Raw genomic sequence first — 13780 nt, 5'->3', positions numbered from 1 at the left:
AACTCACCTCGTTTGCTGCACCTTCTTCATCCTTATAACCTGTCTTAAGCAGTATGTCGTGTAAAGCTGTAAGGTCCATCCTAGCCCATGCCTGCCTACGCGGCGATGGCATTGTTGGAAGCACTCCTAGAGTTTTAGTGACACCCATAAGAACACGCGAATCCACCTGGTGGTAAAATTCAATATTAGCGAAGGAAAAGAGTCATCGTGAACAGAATCAAGAACCATTTCACAACATATCCACAGCTCAATCAGTGGGAAGAGAAGCTATTGAAAGGGCACTTGAGATTCTTACTCGTCGGATCAATAATGACTACCTTTGATTCAAGCACGCTATATTTATTAATTTCTTATGGGTGTCACTAAAACTCCTGGAGTGCTTCTAACAATGCCATCGCCGCGTAGGAAGGCATGGGCTAGGATGAATCAAGAACACGCGAATCCACTTGGTGGTAAAATGCAATATTAACGAAAGGAAAAGAGCCATCATGAACAGAATCAAGAACCATTTCACGACATATCCACAGCTCAATCAGTGGGAAGAGAAGCTATTGAAAGGGCACTTGAGATTCTTACTCGTCGGATCAATAATGACTATGTTTGATTCGGGCATGCTATATTTATTAATTTTGTATCATGTTCATGTGATTGAAAGATCATTTTATTCTAACACATGATTCTTTTAAGATTCTCCCACTTGGCTAAAGGTTAATTAATGAATGATCTAGTGATGTTACTTGTAAAACATGAAATACTGAGTATATGATTCGAAAGACAATATGGTATAATTGAAAAAAGTTATCGCATGCGTCTCCATGAATGTGAAACATAAGAAAATATGGGCCTCACGTGAGATTTGTACGATCTGGCAGCTTAAAAAGTCCAACTTAATTCTCATCGAAAAGTCTGCAAGTCTGGTGATTGATCAATTGGGCCACTTATGACCCGGCAGCTTCGCTCAATGGCTCTAATATCTCCAAAGCTATGACATTTACAGTGACTTTTAGAAAGCTGCCTTGCTTAATTCTGATGCACCTCAACGTTAAAAACGAAAGTTAGCAACTGTATGACTCACCTCACTTCACATTGGATTATTGACTAAATAGACAATTTTGTATAAAACTTTAGGACTAAACGGGTAAATTTAATAAGTTTAGATTTGAATCGACATCCTTACGATAGCTTTAGGACTATTTTGACCATTTCCCCCTTCATGATAGATCGCCTTTCCAATTCAGTCGCGACTATACTGAACGCGACTCGATATGTTAGCTACAAGACTAAACCTATGTCAAGGCAAACCTTGGGAAGAATATGGGGAAGCTGGTTCACACGATGGATGTCACAGGCCCCAAATCCTAACGCTGCTCCCTCGTCACGCCGGCATTGGACTTGCACCAATATTTGCAGAGACAGTGACCACGCTGAAAACCTTCCGCACGTGCATACACACACAAGCATCAATGGACAACACTGAACCTTAGCTATGCTGCTTCACTTCTGCATCATCAGATTGGGCCTAGAGAAGGGAAGTGGGCCATGTATTGGGCCTCATGGGCCCATTGGGCCTTACGGCCCATCAAACACCAACCCGTCCACCTTCCTTCTGCAATTTCTCCTTCCATAGCACGAACGACCTCCTCCCTCTCTCTCTCTCTCTCTCTCTCTAGTCGCTCTCGTCTCGAAGGGTTCTGGTTCTGCACGTCTTCCCCCTCCGCGCATCGAGCTCGCTTCGCCATTCCCGTTCGGCACCAGGTCCTCTCTCTCTCTCTCTCTGGGCAACTGAGCATGCGTTCGTGATTGCGCTTCAGTTCCGGCTAGCGCGCACTGCTTGGTGGGACCGATTGTGTCGTAATCGATTGCAACTGGGTGTTTATCTGATTACCGAAACGCTTCGGGTACTTGCATAATTTCTGGGTTCTACCTCCGCGGGGCTGGGTTTGCGCCTTGTAATGGAGCTTGTTGCATGACCCCTTTTGGGCTTTTTTCCTTATTGGAAGCTGAAACTCCGTTTTTGCGTTGTGGGTTCTTCTGGAAAAGAGAAATTGGTTTAGTTGGTGAAGTGTTGATGCTTTCTCTGTGAGGGTCTCGCGCTTCCGGGTTGACTGCTTGGTGGGACCGATTATTTTCTAATTGATTTCAACTGGGGTGTTTATCTGATTACCGAAACACTTCGGATAGTTGCAGAAATTTCGAGGGTCTGCCTCTGCGGGGCTGGTTCGTGCTTCCCGTTCTGCGTGTTATGGAGCTTGTTTGCATGACCCCTTTTGGGCTTTTTTCCTTACTTGAAGCTGAAACTTCGTTTTGGGTTGTGCGTTTTTCGGGAAAAGAGAAATTGGTTTAGTTGGTGAAGTGTTGAAGCTTTCTCTTTCTCTGTGAGAGTTGTACGCTTCCGGGTTGAGATTAATGATGCGTTCCCTTATTGAACTTTGAAACCCGTGTCTCGCATTCCATCGTTGTCGTGTTTATCTGATTACCGAAACACTTCAGGTACTTGCAGAAATTCAAGGGTCTGCCTCCGCCAGGCTGGTTTTGCGCTTCCTTTTCTGTGTGTAATGGAACTTGCTGCATGACCCCTTTTGGGCTTTCCTTATTCAAAGCTGAAACTTTTTTTTGCGTTGTGGGTTCTTTGGGAAAAGAAAAATTGGTTTGGTTGGTGGAGTGTTGATGCTTCCCAGTTGAGATTAGTGTTGTTTTCGCTTATTGGACTTTGAAACCTGTGTCTCGCATTCCGTCATCATTGTTGTGTTTTTCTGTATCCTTTGTTGTGATTTGGATCTAAATTTCTTCCGATTGTAGTTTTTAAAACACATGCCGGGACAACCGTATGGCCACAATCATTGAAAAGTTCAGTTCTTTTCTTTGCAGGTTCCACAATGTCTTGGTGTACAATTGAGTCTGACCCGGGTAAGTTTTCCATTTAAGATCTTGCTTTTTAATTGTTTTAGGACGTCGACAAGGAGTGTTTTGGCTTGTGGAAGCTTTTTTATTGATTCACATACATAGCTTGAACTTTGAAAGCCCTCTATTTTGCAGAATCTATCATGTGATTGTAAGTATATTGAGCACGGGGAATTTTTTTTACTTGAACTTGTCTAGATATCGGTCATGTATTTGCAGGTGTTGGTGCCAATGCATAGAGATAGTGGCTTTGCTTATGGGATTGAATCTTGTGTCCACATTCCGCTATGCCTGTGTGAACCTTTTGAGTTAAAAGTTGAAATGTCATTCACTTTATTTGGAATACTAGAATCACAATAGAGGAATTCAGACTGCAGTGTTATGATAAATTGATTGGGGATATTTGTAATTTTAGATGTCACTAATTGTTGCTAGAAAGGTGAAGGGCAGTTGGGCGTGAGCCTTGAGAATGCTGTCATTCCACACATCGCCAGAACTATAATTTTGAGTTTGCATATTCATCTTTATGCACAAATATATGTCCCTTATGCATTTTAAATAACAGCCTAATGTCTACTTGCATTGCAGGTGTGTTTACTGAACTTATACAGCAGATGCAGGTGAAAGGGGTCCAGGTAATTGTCTTGGATCATGAACTATTTAGATTGGCATATAGGCACTGCCTATGGTGGATAACGAAGTGGCTGGCCTTGGACATCTTCGGTGGTAAATTTGTGCATGCTCCCCTAGATTAGGTATCGCCAATAATACAGTCCAATCTTGTAGTATGCTCATTCTGGGGCATTAGAAAAGGAGATCACTGTCCGATAAGTGAATGAATCTGGTTGATAGAAGAAGTTGAATTTACAGATTACTTGGATCTAGTTTTTGGTTTTAGTATGGTTATGCTAAAGGACAGGAAGATAGATGAACAAGTGTCGTTGAAAATTTAGGGTGGTTGTTCTGGGGCTCAGAATGGAGTAAGGTGGCAGCAGAGATTTTTCTCTCTGAAATGTTCATAGGTGCCACTTGGCAAAGTACAAGGGTTTAAGTGGTCATTCGACTGGAAGGTCTGAATCTTGATTTAGAATATCAGCTGTAATTACAGGCAAAACATAAACACCTTCTGCTTAATTCTTATAATCGCATTACCCAGAAGGGTGTCTAAAAGTTTGGACAATAGGAGTGAATGCTGTTGCTGTTTCCCATCAAAGCAGAAATGCTTGAAGTATCTATCTTTACGCAGAAGTTGTAGGCTATCATTTTACAGACTGAGAAGTGTCACGCTCTTATCAATTTGTCTTACAAGGGAAAAGATAGCACCATGAAAGTTTTTGCAGAAAAGAAATTCTTATTTGCTAAAATCTGGGGAAAGGCAGAATAAACTCGACCTCTTTATAAATTCTACAGGGAATTCATGAATAATCTGAAATGTTATCTATCAATGTATAACCTATAAACTCGAGGAGTAAAAGTGTCAGAACTTAAATGCATTAGCCATACCATGCATAGGTGATGTTATGTTCAGTTTAAGTCCAAGTCATTCATTTTGGTCCACTTGCTTGGTTACCAGTGTTACTACTTTATCCTAAAAGTTGTTTTTTTGGTTCTAAGCATGATTCAAGTTCAGTGCGTCTCTTTTTTATGTCAACTCAGGATTGAGTCTTTTAGGTCACATATAGTTGTAATTTGAGAAATGAAGCTTGCACACAGCGATTAGATCTTTTGGAGCACCCTCTTAACAACATCACCATCATATAGAAAACAAGAATGTGTGATATGCGTCTTGCTATCATTATGCAGGTTGAGGAGTTGTATTCCTTGGACCTTGACTCATTGAACAGTCTCAGGTTCATGTTCTTCAATGCTTCAGTTCCATAATATTATCTACCTGTTTTGGAAGGAATTCATAGGCTTATCCATTAATATCTGGTGAAGCTCTTAAGCATGTTTGTGTTCTTCAACATGATAGGCCTGTATATGGATTGATTTTCCTTTTCAAATGGCGCCCTGGGGAAAAGGATGACCGTGTTGTCATAAAGGATCCAAACCCTAATTTATTTTTTGCCAGTCAGGTGATTTTTAGTGGTTAATTCAATCTGCTAGACATTAATGGTTTTATAGCTTCATACTTCTTCTCATTCTTCCCAACTTTTATGATTTCTTCTGTAGGTTATTAATAATGCATGTGCAACACAAGCGATACTGTCTATCCTGATGAATTGTCCAGACATAGATATTGGTCCTGAATTGTCAAGCCTGAAGGATTTCTCGAGAAATTTTCCGCCTGAGCTGAAAGGTCTGGCAATAAATAACAGTGAAGCTATCCGTACTGCCCATAATAGTTTTGCAAGGCCTGAGCCTTTTGTTCCGGAGGAACAGAAGGGTGCCACTAAAGATGATGATGTGTACCATTTCATAAGTTATTTGCCTGTCGATGGAGTATTATATGAGCTTGATGGATTAAAGGAGGGACCCATCAGCCTTGGTCAATGTCCTGGTGGGCCCGGTGACATGGATTGGCTTCAGATGGTGCAACCGGTAATCCAGGAACGGATTGAGAGGTATTCGAGAAGTGAAATAAGGTTCAACCTGCTGGCAGTCATCAAGAATAGGAGAGAAATATATACTGCTGAAGTTAAGGAGTTGCAGAAGAAAAGGGAGCGTATATTGCAGCAGATAGGTGCTTTGCAGGCGGAGAGGCTGGTGGATAATGATGCCCTCAATGAATCACTGTCAGAGACAAATGCTGCTATCGAGGCCGCTACTGAGAAGATTTTGATGGAGGAGGAAAAGTTCAAGAAGTGGAGAACCGAGAATATCCGTAGAAAACACAATTACATTCCTTTCCTCTTCAACTTCCTCAAGCTTCTTGCCGAGAAGAAGCAGCTAAAGCCGCTCATCGAGAAGGCCAAGCAGAAAGCAAGCAACTCTAGGTGATGGGAGCTCTCTGTGGTAACCAGTAGCTCCAAAAAAATCTGACGAAAAGCACTCTTTGAAGGTGAGATTTTTTTTTTTTTTTTTCTGTCCTTGATATCTTTTGGGGCATATCCATTAGGGGGAGATTTTGGTTAAGTAATTTAATGTCGACCCTTAGTCCTGATTGTACTCTTCATGCTGAGATTTTTCTGTCAGCAAGAGAGAACGTTTATAGGTCTTTCTCTTCTTTTTTTTTGACTCTGCATGATTTCTGAAGGATTATTGATGATGCTTGGATTTTATGGTGTAGGAACAAGTAGTAAAATGCACTGAGGGGGAGAGCCACCAACTGTACCGAAAGAAACATGCCTGATTGCGAAGTCATTGCCCCTCTTTCTTGACCAAACTGATGGTGAATTGGTGATGATGTTGATGATGATGATGTTGTTTTTAGTGTCTTTCATATTCGGTATGAGACTCTGCCGGTGGCAGTAGACTTCCATGATGATGCGATGAGTGCGCCACGATGATGGACTTCGGTTTGGACACCAATTTTGTTTTGTGTTGTGTGGGGACTGAAAATCTGTGGATGCTAGTGCCCAGTGCCTGGAGACCTCTAACCGAGAAAACACTACTGTGCCGGAATGATGTAATCCTTTTTCAAGGACAAGTGCGATACTGAAAAGGACTTGTTTATTTCGCTGAAAATTGAACAGTTTGAAAAATATATTTTCACAAAAATGAATGAGCGAAAAACGTTTTTATTATGTGCAAACATATTTAGATGAATTGTTATTGATAATGGAAGCACTTTTAATTGATTGATTATTCAAATTCAAGAGTTCACCGTGTCTAGTGGCTCTTTCTTAAATCTCCAATGCTCGCTAGCCTCTTATGCTGAAAAGAGAAAACGATTTTTAGAAAATTATCAAAACATCGTATAATTCTTTATTTTCTTAATGATAACACACATTCTTTGATAAGCGCTGAAAATGTCCCATAAAGACAAAAAATTAATGTCCCATAAAGACCGAGAAATATGTTCCATAAAGACCGAGAAATTTAATGTCCCATAAAGACCGGGAAAAATGTCGCATAAAGACCAAAAAAAATTTAAAAAGAACTGGTTTACACACCGACACAACGGATCCGGCTGGATATTTAATTCGGCTACTTTATAAAATATCGAGTTATTTTTTTCTTGTCACTATAAATCAATTCCATAATGCAATCTTAGAAGCCTCCGGAAAGTGGCTTGAATTTGCACATTACCACCTAGGCCCACATTTTTTCTTCACCTTCCTTTATGTACTTTGCTCCTCATATCATTGTTTAAACAGAAAACACCCCCCTTTTTACAAAAAATAAAAAAATAAAAAAGAAACTTTCTGGGGCTTTGCATCATCAGAAATCACCTGGCCCCACATCAGATCAGACCAAAAGAATTCTTGATCTTGTTAAAATAAATCCCCAAATTCTAGGGCCTGCCATAAAGTCTCAATCAATAAACAAATCATACACCCAAATTAAACTATTAACCCAAATCAAATAATTAAAAAAAGCTAATTAAAGTGGGTAAATCTAAAATCATGCCGGTCAAACCAGACGAAGAGGTCCTATTCTGAAGTTGAAAAGTCTAAAGCGCATACCTTTGACAAAACGCCGAGCAGTTAAGTAAGTGGGCAAAAAGCAAGCACGCGAAGAAGCAGGAGGAGGAGGGGAAGAAGAAGAAGACGAACCAGCAATTTCGGTGGAAAACCGAAGTTGTTTCGCGTCAAGATCGGAGCTTTCGAGAAACCCAGGAACCGCCTCGGCCTAGGGTTCGCGGGGAAGCCCTCGGAGGGAGCTCGATGGAGCAGCTGCTTCAGGTTCCGGCGCCCGATCACGGCGGCAACAGCAGCGGCGTTAGCCCCCCCGGCGGCGGCCAGACCGGGAAGGAGCAGCAGGCCGCCGGCGTCGGGATCCTCCTCCAGATCATGATGCTCGTCCTCTCCTTCGTGCTCGGCCACGTGCTGCGGCGTCGCAAGTTCTATTATCTCCCCGAGGCCAGCGCTTCTCTCTTGATAGGTGAAATTTCGATGCCCCGATTCGCGCTTGTTTTGCTTGGAGATCAAGGGCATTTTCGTGATGAGGCCGTGGATTTCGCAGGTCTGCTCGTCGGAGGGCTCGCGAATGTTTCGGACACTGAGACTAGCATCAGGTTTCTCACGCGACCGGATCAGTGATAATGTCCTGCTCGTTTGGTTTCTGGATTCTGACACTTTGGATTTTGTTGCAGGACGTGGTTCAACTTCCACGAGGAATTCTTCTTCCTGTTCTTGCTGCCTCCGATAATATTATATCCTGGAAATGCGTTTATTTTCTGCCCTGTAATTGTCGAATTTTCTGCTTGCTTTCTCATTGCTTTTGTTCTTCTTGTTGTTTCCTTAAGATCTTTGTGCTTACTCAGTCAGGGTTTAGCTTAGCTCCTGTAAGTAATCCCTGCCTTTTCATCTCCTATTATGTACCTGTTGGGTAATGTGCCGGCCGATTATCCATTCCTAACAATTGTTATGGTGATTTTGCAGAAACCCTTTTTCTCAAATTTCGGAGCTATTGTGACATTCGCAATACTTGGCACTTTCATATCTTCTGTTGTTACGGGAGTTCTAGTGTGAGTAGCTATTTACGGTCACATTTAGATAACTGCCTACTCAATGTTTTGAGCAGTTAAATATTCGGCCTTCGCCTGTTGCAGATATCTTGGTGGAGTGATGTTTCTCATGTACAAACTCCCTTTTGTTGAGTGCCTCATGTTTGGTGCTCTTATATCGGCAACCGATCCTGTTACGGTTTTGTCCATATTTCAGGTACTTTGTGCTCTTCCAGTTATTCAGCTAAGAAGTATTGACATGAATGTGACCCTATGTAAATCATTCTATAGTCTGGACATTGGTAATTTGGCTGTTGCTAATCATTCTATAATCTAGATATTGGTAATTTGGCCGTTGCTAATCTGGTCATTGTTTCCACAAGGTGTCATCTGCATTTCCACTGAAATATTTACAAAGGTTTCTACAAATGATGCGTTTAGTGAAGTATATTGATTACAAGTTGATAATTTGTTGTCACACAGAAACCTCTTCTACTCCATGGATTCCAAGAGGTTGTGCAATTTGACAATTTTAAGAAAAACATGAGTCTGTCTGATGTTTGAATTACTCCATAGTAGGATCCAGTTTCCAATTTAATTAACCTTTTCCGAATCCTTTTGAAACCCCGTCCTCATTATTCCGAACTGCAATATTTTTGTAGGAGCTTGGAACAGATGTGAATCTATATGCCCTGGTTTTCGGAGAATCGGTGTTGAATGACGCAGTGAGTTTTAACAGCTGCATTCTAGTGCTTTTCTGAGAACGTCTCTTGTTTAATAATGCCGAATTTACTGGCTGAAATGTTCTTTTGGTGTGCGGTGCCAAATTGCTAGATGGCCATTTCTTTGTACAGGTATCAATATTTGTAATTTTTCTGAGCATTTGACCTCTTATTGTATGGCAACTGAATATACGATATCTCATGATGCAGGACGATGTCTTTAGTGAGACAAAATGCACCATCTACAGAGAACTTCCTTATGGTGATTGTCAGGTTTCTCGAGACCTTTGTGGGGTCAATGTCAGCAGGTAATGTTTACAATCTCGTGTCTTAGTAGTCTCCTGTTTTGTACTTTCTCTTTTGGGGAATTATGTCTGATAAGAATAATCATGGCTGTGCAGGAGTTGGAGTTGGTTTCATCTCTGCTTTGATATCCTTTCGTGTCAATTATCTGTTCGTTACATGTCAATAGTCAATAATGTATTTGTGGTGACCCCTAATAGTTGAGTTTATTGTGAAGCCTTAATTGTCAGTACCTCTTCAAGTATGCAGGCTTAGATATTGACAAGTATGCATTCCTCCCTATTATTAATTTTTTACATGATTTATGATGTATTCCTATCCTTCTCATCTGTCTTTTTTTTATATTCAGTCTTCAGAACCTCGAGTGCTGCCTCTTTGTTCTATTTCCATATTTCTCGTAAGTATCTACTTGCCACGTGCTGCATGTCTTATGAACAGCTTCCATGTACCTAAGGATGCAATTTAGTTAATTAACTTAGAACCATATTCTTTTAGGTACATGCTTGCAGAAGGACTTGGTCTTTCTGGTATTGTCTCGATATTGTTCACAGGCATTGTAAGCGACATGCACCTCTATTGTTTCTTCCATTCTGATGGAAAGGATAGTTTGACAGAATTGCTACTTTACTGTAGCTCATGAAGCATTACGCATATTCAAACTTATCAGAAAATTCCCAGCGATTTGTGTCGGCATTTTTTCATTTGATATCATCACTGGCGGAGACTTTCGTGTAAGGAACATTGACTTTTAGCTTTCTAATTTCCAACTTGCTGTGCAATCATTTTTTCGAATGATGGGCCAAAACTAAGTGGTTGTGTGATTTCCAGATTCATATACATGGGATTTGATATTGCAATGGAGCAGCACAGTTGGTCTCATGTTGGGTTTATCTGCTTCTCAATTGTATCCACCCTAACTTTTGTTATTTGGTTCTTTGCTTCCACTTTGCTATATGTATTGCTTGGTTCATTTTTCTAATAAGCTGGTTTCCAATTGTTTATCCTGAACTCAATCCTTTACTGCGCCAGTTATTCATTGTAATCGCAAGGTAAACCTTCATCTTATGTCAGTGACTCTAGGCTATCTATTTGAAAAGAACCCATCGCTTCTCTGAAGTGTATGATGACAATTTGCATGCTTGAATGTTTGTATGTTTCATGCAATTAACCAGGTTATGCATTATGTCCTGTAGGGCAGCAAATGTCTTTTCTTGTGCCTATCTAGTCAATTTGGCTCGACCTGCAACTCGTAAAATACCTGCAAAACATCAAAAAGCACTTTGGTACAGTGGTAAGGAAATGAACTGCTAATGATTCACATCCTTTAAATTTTTGAAATTGCTGAAGCTGTCTGAATTTATGTTTAATTAGGTCTCCGAGGTGCCATGGCTTTTGCTCTTGCTCTACAATCAGTTCATGATCTCCCTGAAGGGCATGGACAGACTATATTCACCGCAACCACTGCCATTGTTGTCCTAACAGTAAGCTAAATAATAGTTTTCTTCACAGTCAGACCATTTTAATATGATCTTTCTCCATTTTTTTTTTTTCAAAAACAGCAGATCATATCAGCTCATATTCTGTCAAATTTCATTGCTCAAATTTTCTGTAGGAAAAAAATACTAGATATAAGCTTGTGTGTTGTTTCTATCTGACATCTTTTTATTAATTCCCCAAATTTTTTGCATCTCCATATTTCGTCTTTGACTCTAGCTTTCTAAGAGTGCCAATTAGTCTAGGTCTTGAGGCAATTTTCCAAGAAAATCTCTGTTCACCGATTGCCTTAAAATGGAATTGGGGCAATTTAGAGATACTTGCAGGTCTATTTGTCAGTGTACCTTATTGAAATGATTGATTGGTCTGGACTTTGGAATTTTAATCTTAAACATATAGTGGTTGGTCAAAAAACCTTTTGCGGACTTCTTTCCTCTGGAAATAGTTGTAATCTTCTGGTTAGCTGTTAACATTTTCCGCCTTTTCAGTAATTGAGACAAATGACATTCACAGAGTTATGCGAAGAGGAATATGTAGACTGAGCTTTGAAATTCTTATGCTAGTGAATCTGTTTCTTGTTTCATCCTACTGATTGTAAATTTATAAGTTTCAGAAAAAATTAAAAGTGGCACTCTTTATTTTAGAATGTAACAATCTAGTCTTAACATGATTTTCCTCAACATTTTACAAGCCTCTTTTTCTTGTTGTTTTCTACTTTGTTTGACGTTTTAATTAAGTTAGACATTGTTGAAATTTAGAAAAGTTGAAATTAGAATTAACCTCGGGACATCATGTGGAGTTTTTCGAGCCATTTATGTGGGGTAATATACACATCCTACAGAAGATATGCTGCTTCTGGTTCTGGTTTGCATGTTTTTGTCATTTATTTCTCAGTATTTGAGATGCCACACAGGTCTTACTAATTGGAGGTTCAACCGGTACAATGCTGGAAGCCCTACAAGTTGTTGGTGACGCCCATGATGGCCCTTTGGGTGAAGTAAGTTCTGCAAAAGTGAATGATTCCTGCCAAGTATCACCAATTTGTGGAGTGCGACAGCATCTGAAATTTGACTAGGAGTTTAGGGAAAGATCCTCTTTGAGGATTTTTCTGGAGCTTTTGTTGCCTGTTGGACAGTGTCACTTACACTTGCACCGCAAATTCAATGTTTCACTTGGAATTATCATTTGACCCATTTTCTATATTTTGATGCTACGGTGGAGAATTTCTGCTTGATTCTCTACTATAGAGGACAATAGATAGAATTTAATGATCATTTCTGGATGGGTCTCAATACAATACTTTTGGATGCCCTTTGATGCTTATTATCATAGCACAGTGAGCCTGCAGCTAATTCTGATTTTATTCCAGCATAATTTCCAGAACTTAGAAGTCAACCACAGCCATGGCTATGTTGCCCCTAGTTATGATGAAGAGGAGGATTCATCATCTGGGAACAAATTCAAAATGAAGCTTAAAGAGTTTCATAGGAGGTAATAATGTTGAGAAACTTGTCTTCCATCATTTTATCATGCGAAGTTTTGGTTTTGCTCGCTAGTTGGGCTTATCATGTGTCCGCTTCTTTCTTTGCAGCGCTGCATCATTTACAGCACTGGACAAAAATTATCTCACTCCATTCTTTACGAGTCAAAATGGGGATGAAGATGACGATTTCGGTTAGTTAGCTTGGCAAAGTCCTCTTCGATTGTTATTTTTACTTTCCGTTGTCTTGAGTGGTCTGAGAAGTAAAAGAGGTAATGAGAACTGCCTAGGTATATGAGAATATGTTGCCTTTCCTTGGACTGGTTCTCCCACTGGTGGGGTCTTCCATTTCATACTAACATACAGTAACATACAGTTTGTTCTTTTGGAGTATGTATATAGCAGTCGCTTGTCTAACACGTATGGACCAGGCAAGCAAAAGATAGGTAGCTTAAAATGATGAATGAACGCCACCATGGTCCTGATATATAGTTTTGGTTTAAACTGGGGCCATTACACTTGGCCCAACACGATAGATCTTTCCTGGAAATCTTGTAATTTTAGCTATAATAATTTACAAAAACAAACTGACGTGTATGTACTAGCATGTGGTCCAACACGATAGATCTTTCCTGGAAATCTTTCTTCTAAGTTCTGATATACATGCAGTTCTTGGTCATTCTTATTATTGAATATCAAAAAAGCTGCAAATCACCATGTTACATGCTCTGCTATTTTTGGATCCTGGTGCAGATGAACCCATGCCCAGTTCACGGAGAGGGGATTTCCAACATTGATATGAGTTGGAACAAAAGCTTGTGAATAATTAGATTCGCAGTACCACTCACCCCATAGTGGCCGGAAGGATGAACGGCAGCTACGTGACTATTACCGTTACCTCCGCGACTTCCTAACATCCAGCACATGCCCACTTACACAATTGTGGTCATCAAGATGTAGAAGCATCTAATGTTTCGTGGAAAGCTTCTATAGCTGATGACGAAACACATCTATATGTTCCCACCAAATTCATCGCTATGCGTTTAGTTTATCATATATAGAATCTATTACTGTAGGCCTTCTCCAATTTACAGATCATTTTGTGCATATTTCATTTCTGGCTTTGTCAAACTTCCTGGATCTCAATCAAAATTCATGGATAAGAGTGACCTGTAGTATGTTCAGGTGGTTAGACTCTGTTCTTGATCATTGTTGTCTTGATCTCAATCAAGATGTGAAGATTACTGCTGGTTATATGGAATTGGTTCTGAGGTGTTCCAGTGTAGCTTGCGCTGCCCCTGGTTGAGGGGTATATATCCGCCTCAAATG

General features: G+C 40.2%; 2 protein-coding genes across 3 annotated transcripts; both read left to right on the top strand.

Annotated features, from left to right (window-relative positions):
• Positions 1-1607: 1607 nt before the first annotated feature.
• Positions 1608-6561, top strand: LOC104445789 (ubiquitin carboxyl-terminal hydrolase 2). The gene is made up of 7 exons (XM_010059713.3): positions 1608-1755; positions 2869-2907; positions 3490-3536; positions 4705-4751; positions 4874-4976; positions 5074-5902; positions 6131-6561. The coding sequence occupies exons 2-6, from the start codon at positions 2877-2879 to the stop codon at positions 5839-5841; spliced, it is 996 nt and encodes a 331-aa protein (XP_010058015.1). The 5' UTR covers positions 1608-1755; positions 2869-2876; the 3' UTR covers positions 5842-5902; positions 6131-6561.
• A 909-nt stretch (positions 6562-7470) lies between these two features.
• Positions 7471-13736, top strand: LOC104445788 (sodium/hydrogen exchanger 6). 2 transcript variants are annotated; one of them, XM_039313096.1, is made up of 22 exons: positions 7471-7887; positions 7969-8020; positions 8099-8158; positions 8266-8290; positions 8388-8473; positions 8558-8669; positions 9115-9177; positions 9287-9306; positions 9385-9482; positions 9576-9604; positions 9711-9742; positions 9827-9874; positions 9973-10033; positions 10111-10208; positions 10306-10381; positions 10507-10526; positions 10671-10768; positions 10849-10958; positions 11885-11983; positions 12341-12462; positions 12563-12645; positions 13205-13736. In XM_039313096.1, the coding sequence occupies exons 1-22, from the start codon at positions 7671-7673 to the stop codon at positions 13246-13248; spliced, it is 1653 nt and encodes a 550-aa protein (XP_039169030.1). In that variant the 5' UTR covers positions 7471-7670; the 3' UTR covers positions 13249-13736. The 2 variants fall into 2 exon arrangements, with proteins under 2 accessions (XP_039169030.1, XP_010058013.1); XM_010059711.3 differs by having other exon boundaries at positions 7473-7887; positions 11885-11968.
• Positions 13737-13780: the final 44 nt, after the last annotated feature.

Source organism: Eucalyptus grandis, chromosome 5, assembly GCF_016545825.1.
Source record: "Eucalyptus grandis isolate ANBG69807.140 chromosome 5, ASM1654582v1, whole genome shotgun sequence".
Taxonomy (NCBI): domain Eukaryota; kingdom Viridiplantae; phylum Streptophyta; class Magnoliopsida; order Myrtales; family Myrtaceae; genus Eucalyptus; species Eucalyptus grandis.
This window is presented reverse-complemented; position numbering and strand designations above follow the sequence as displayed.

Bases quoted from the DNA above. Each gene is read 5' to 3' on its own strand.
- LOC104445788 (XM_039313096.1), top strand. From the start codon at position 7,671: ATGGAGCAGCTGCTTCAGGTTCCGGCGCCCGATCACGGCGGCAACAGC. The intron at 8,291-8,387 runs GTAAGTAATCCC...GTGATTTTGCAG, and splicing joins CAGGGTTTAGCTTAGCTCCT to AAACCCTTTTTCTCAAATTT. The intron at 8,670-9,114 runs GTACTTTGTGCT...ATATTTTTGTAG, and splicing joins CGGTTTTGTCCATATTTCAG to GAGCTTGGAACAGATGTGAA.
- LOC104445789 (XM_010059713.3), top strand. From the start codon at position 2,877: ATGTCTTGGTGTACAATTGAGTCTGACCCGG. The intron at 2,908-3,489 runs GTAAGTTTTCCA...CTTGCATTGCAG, and splicing joins TACAATTGAGTCTGACCCGG to GTGTGTTTACTGAACTTATA. The intron at 3,537-4,704 runs GTAATTGTCTTG...ATCATTATGCAG, and splicing joins TGCAGGTGAAAGGGGTCCAG to GTTGAGGAGTTGTATTCCTT.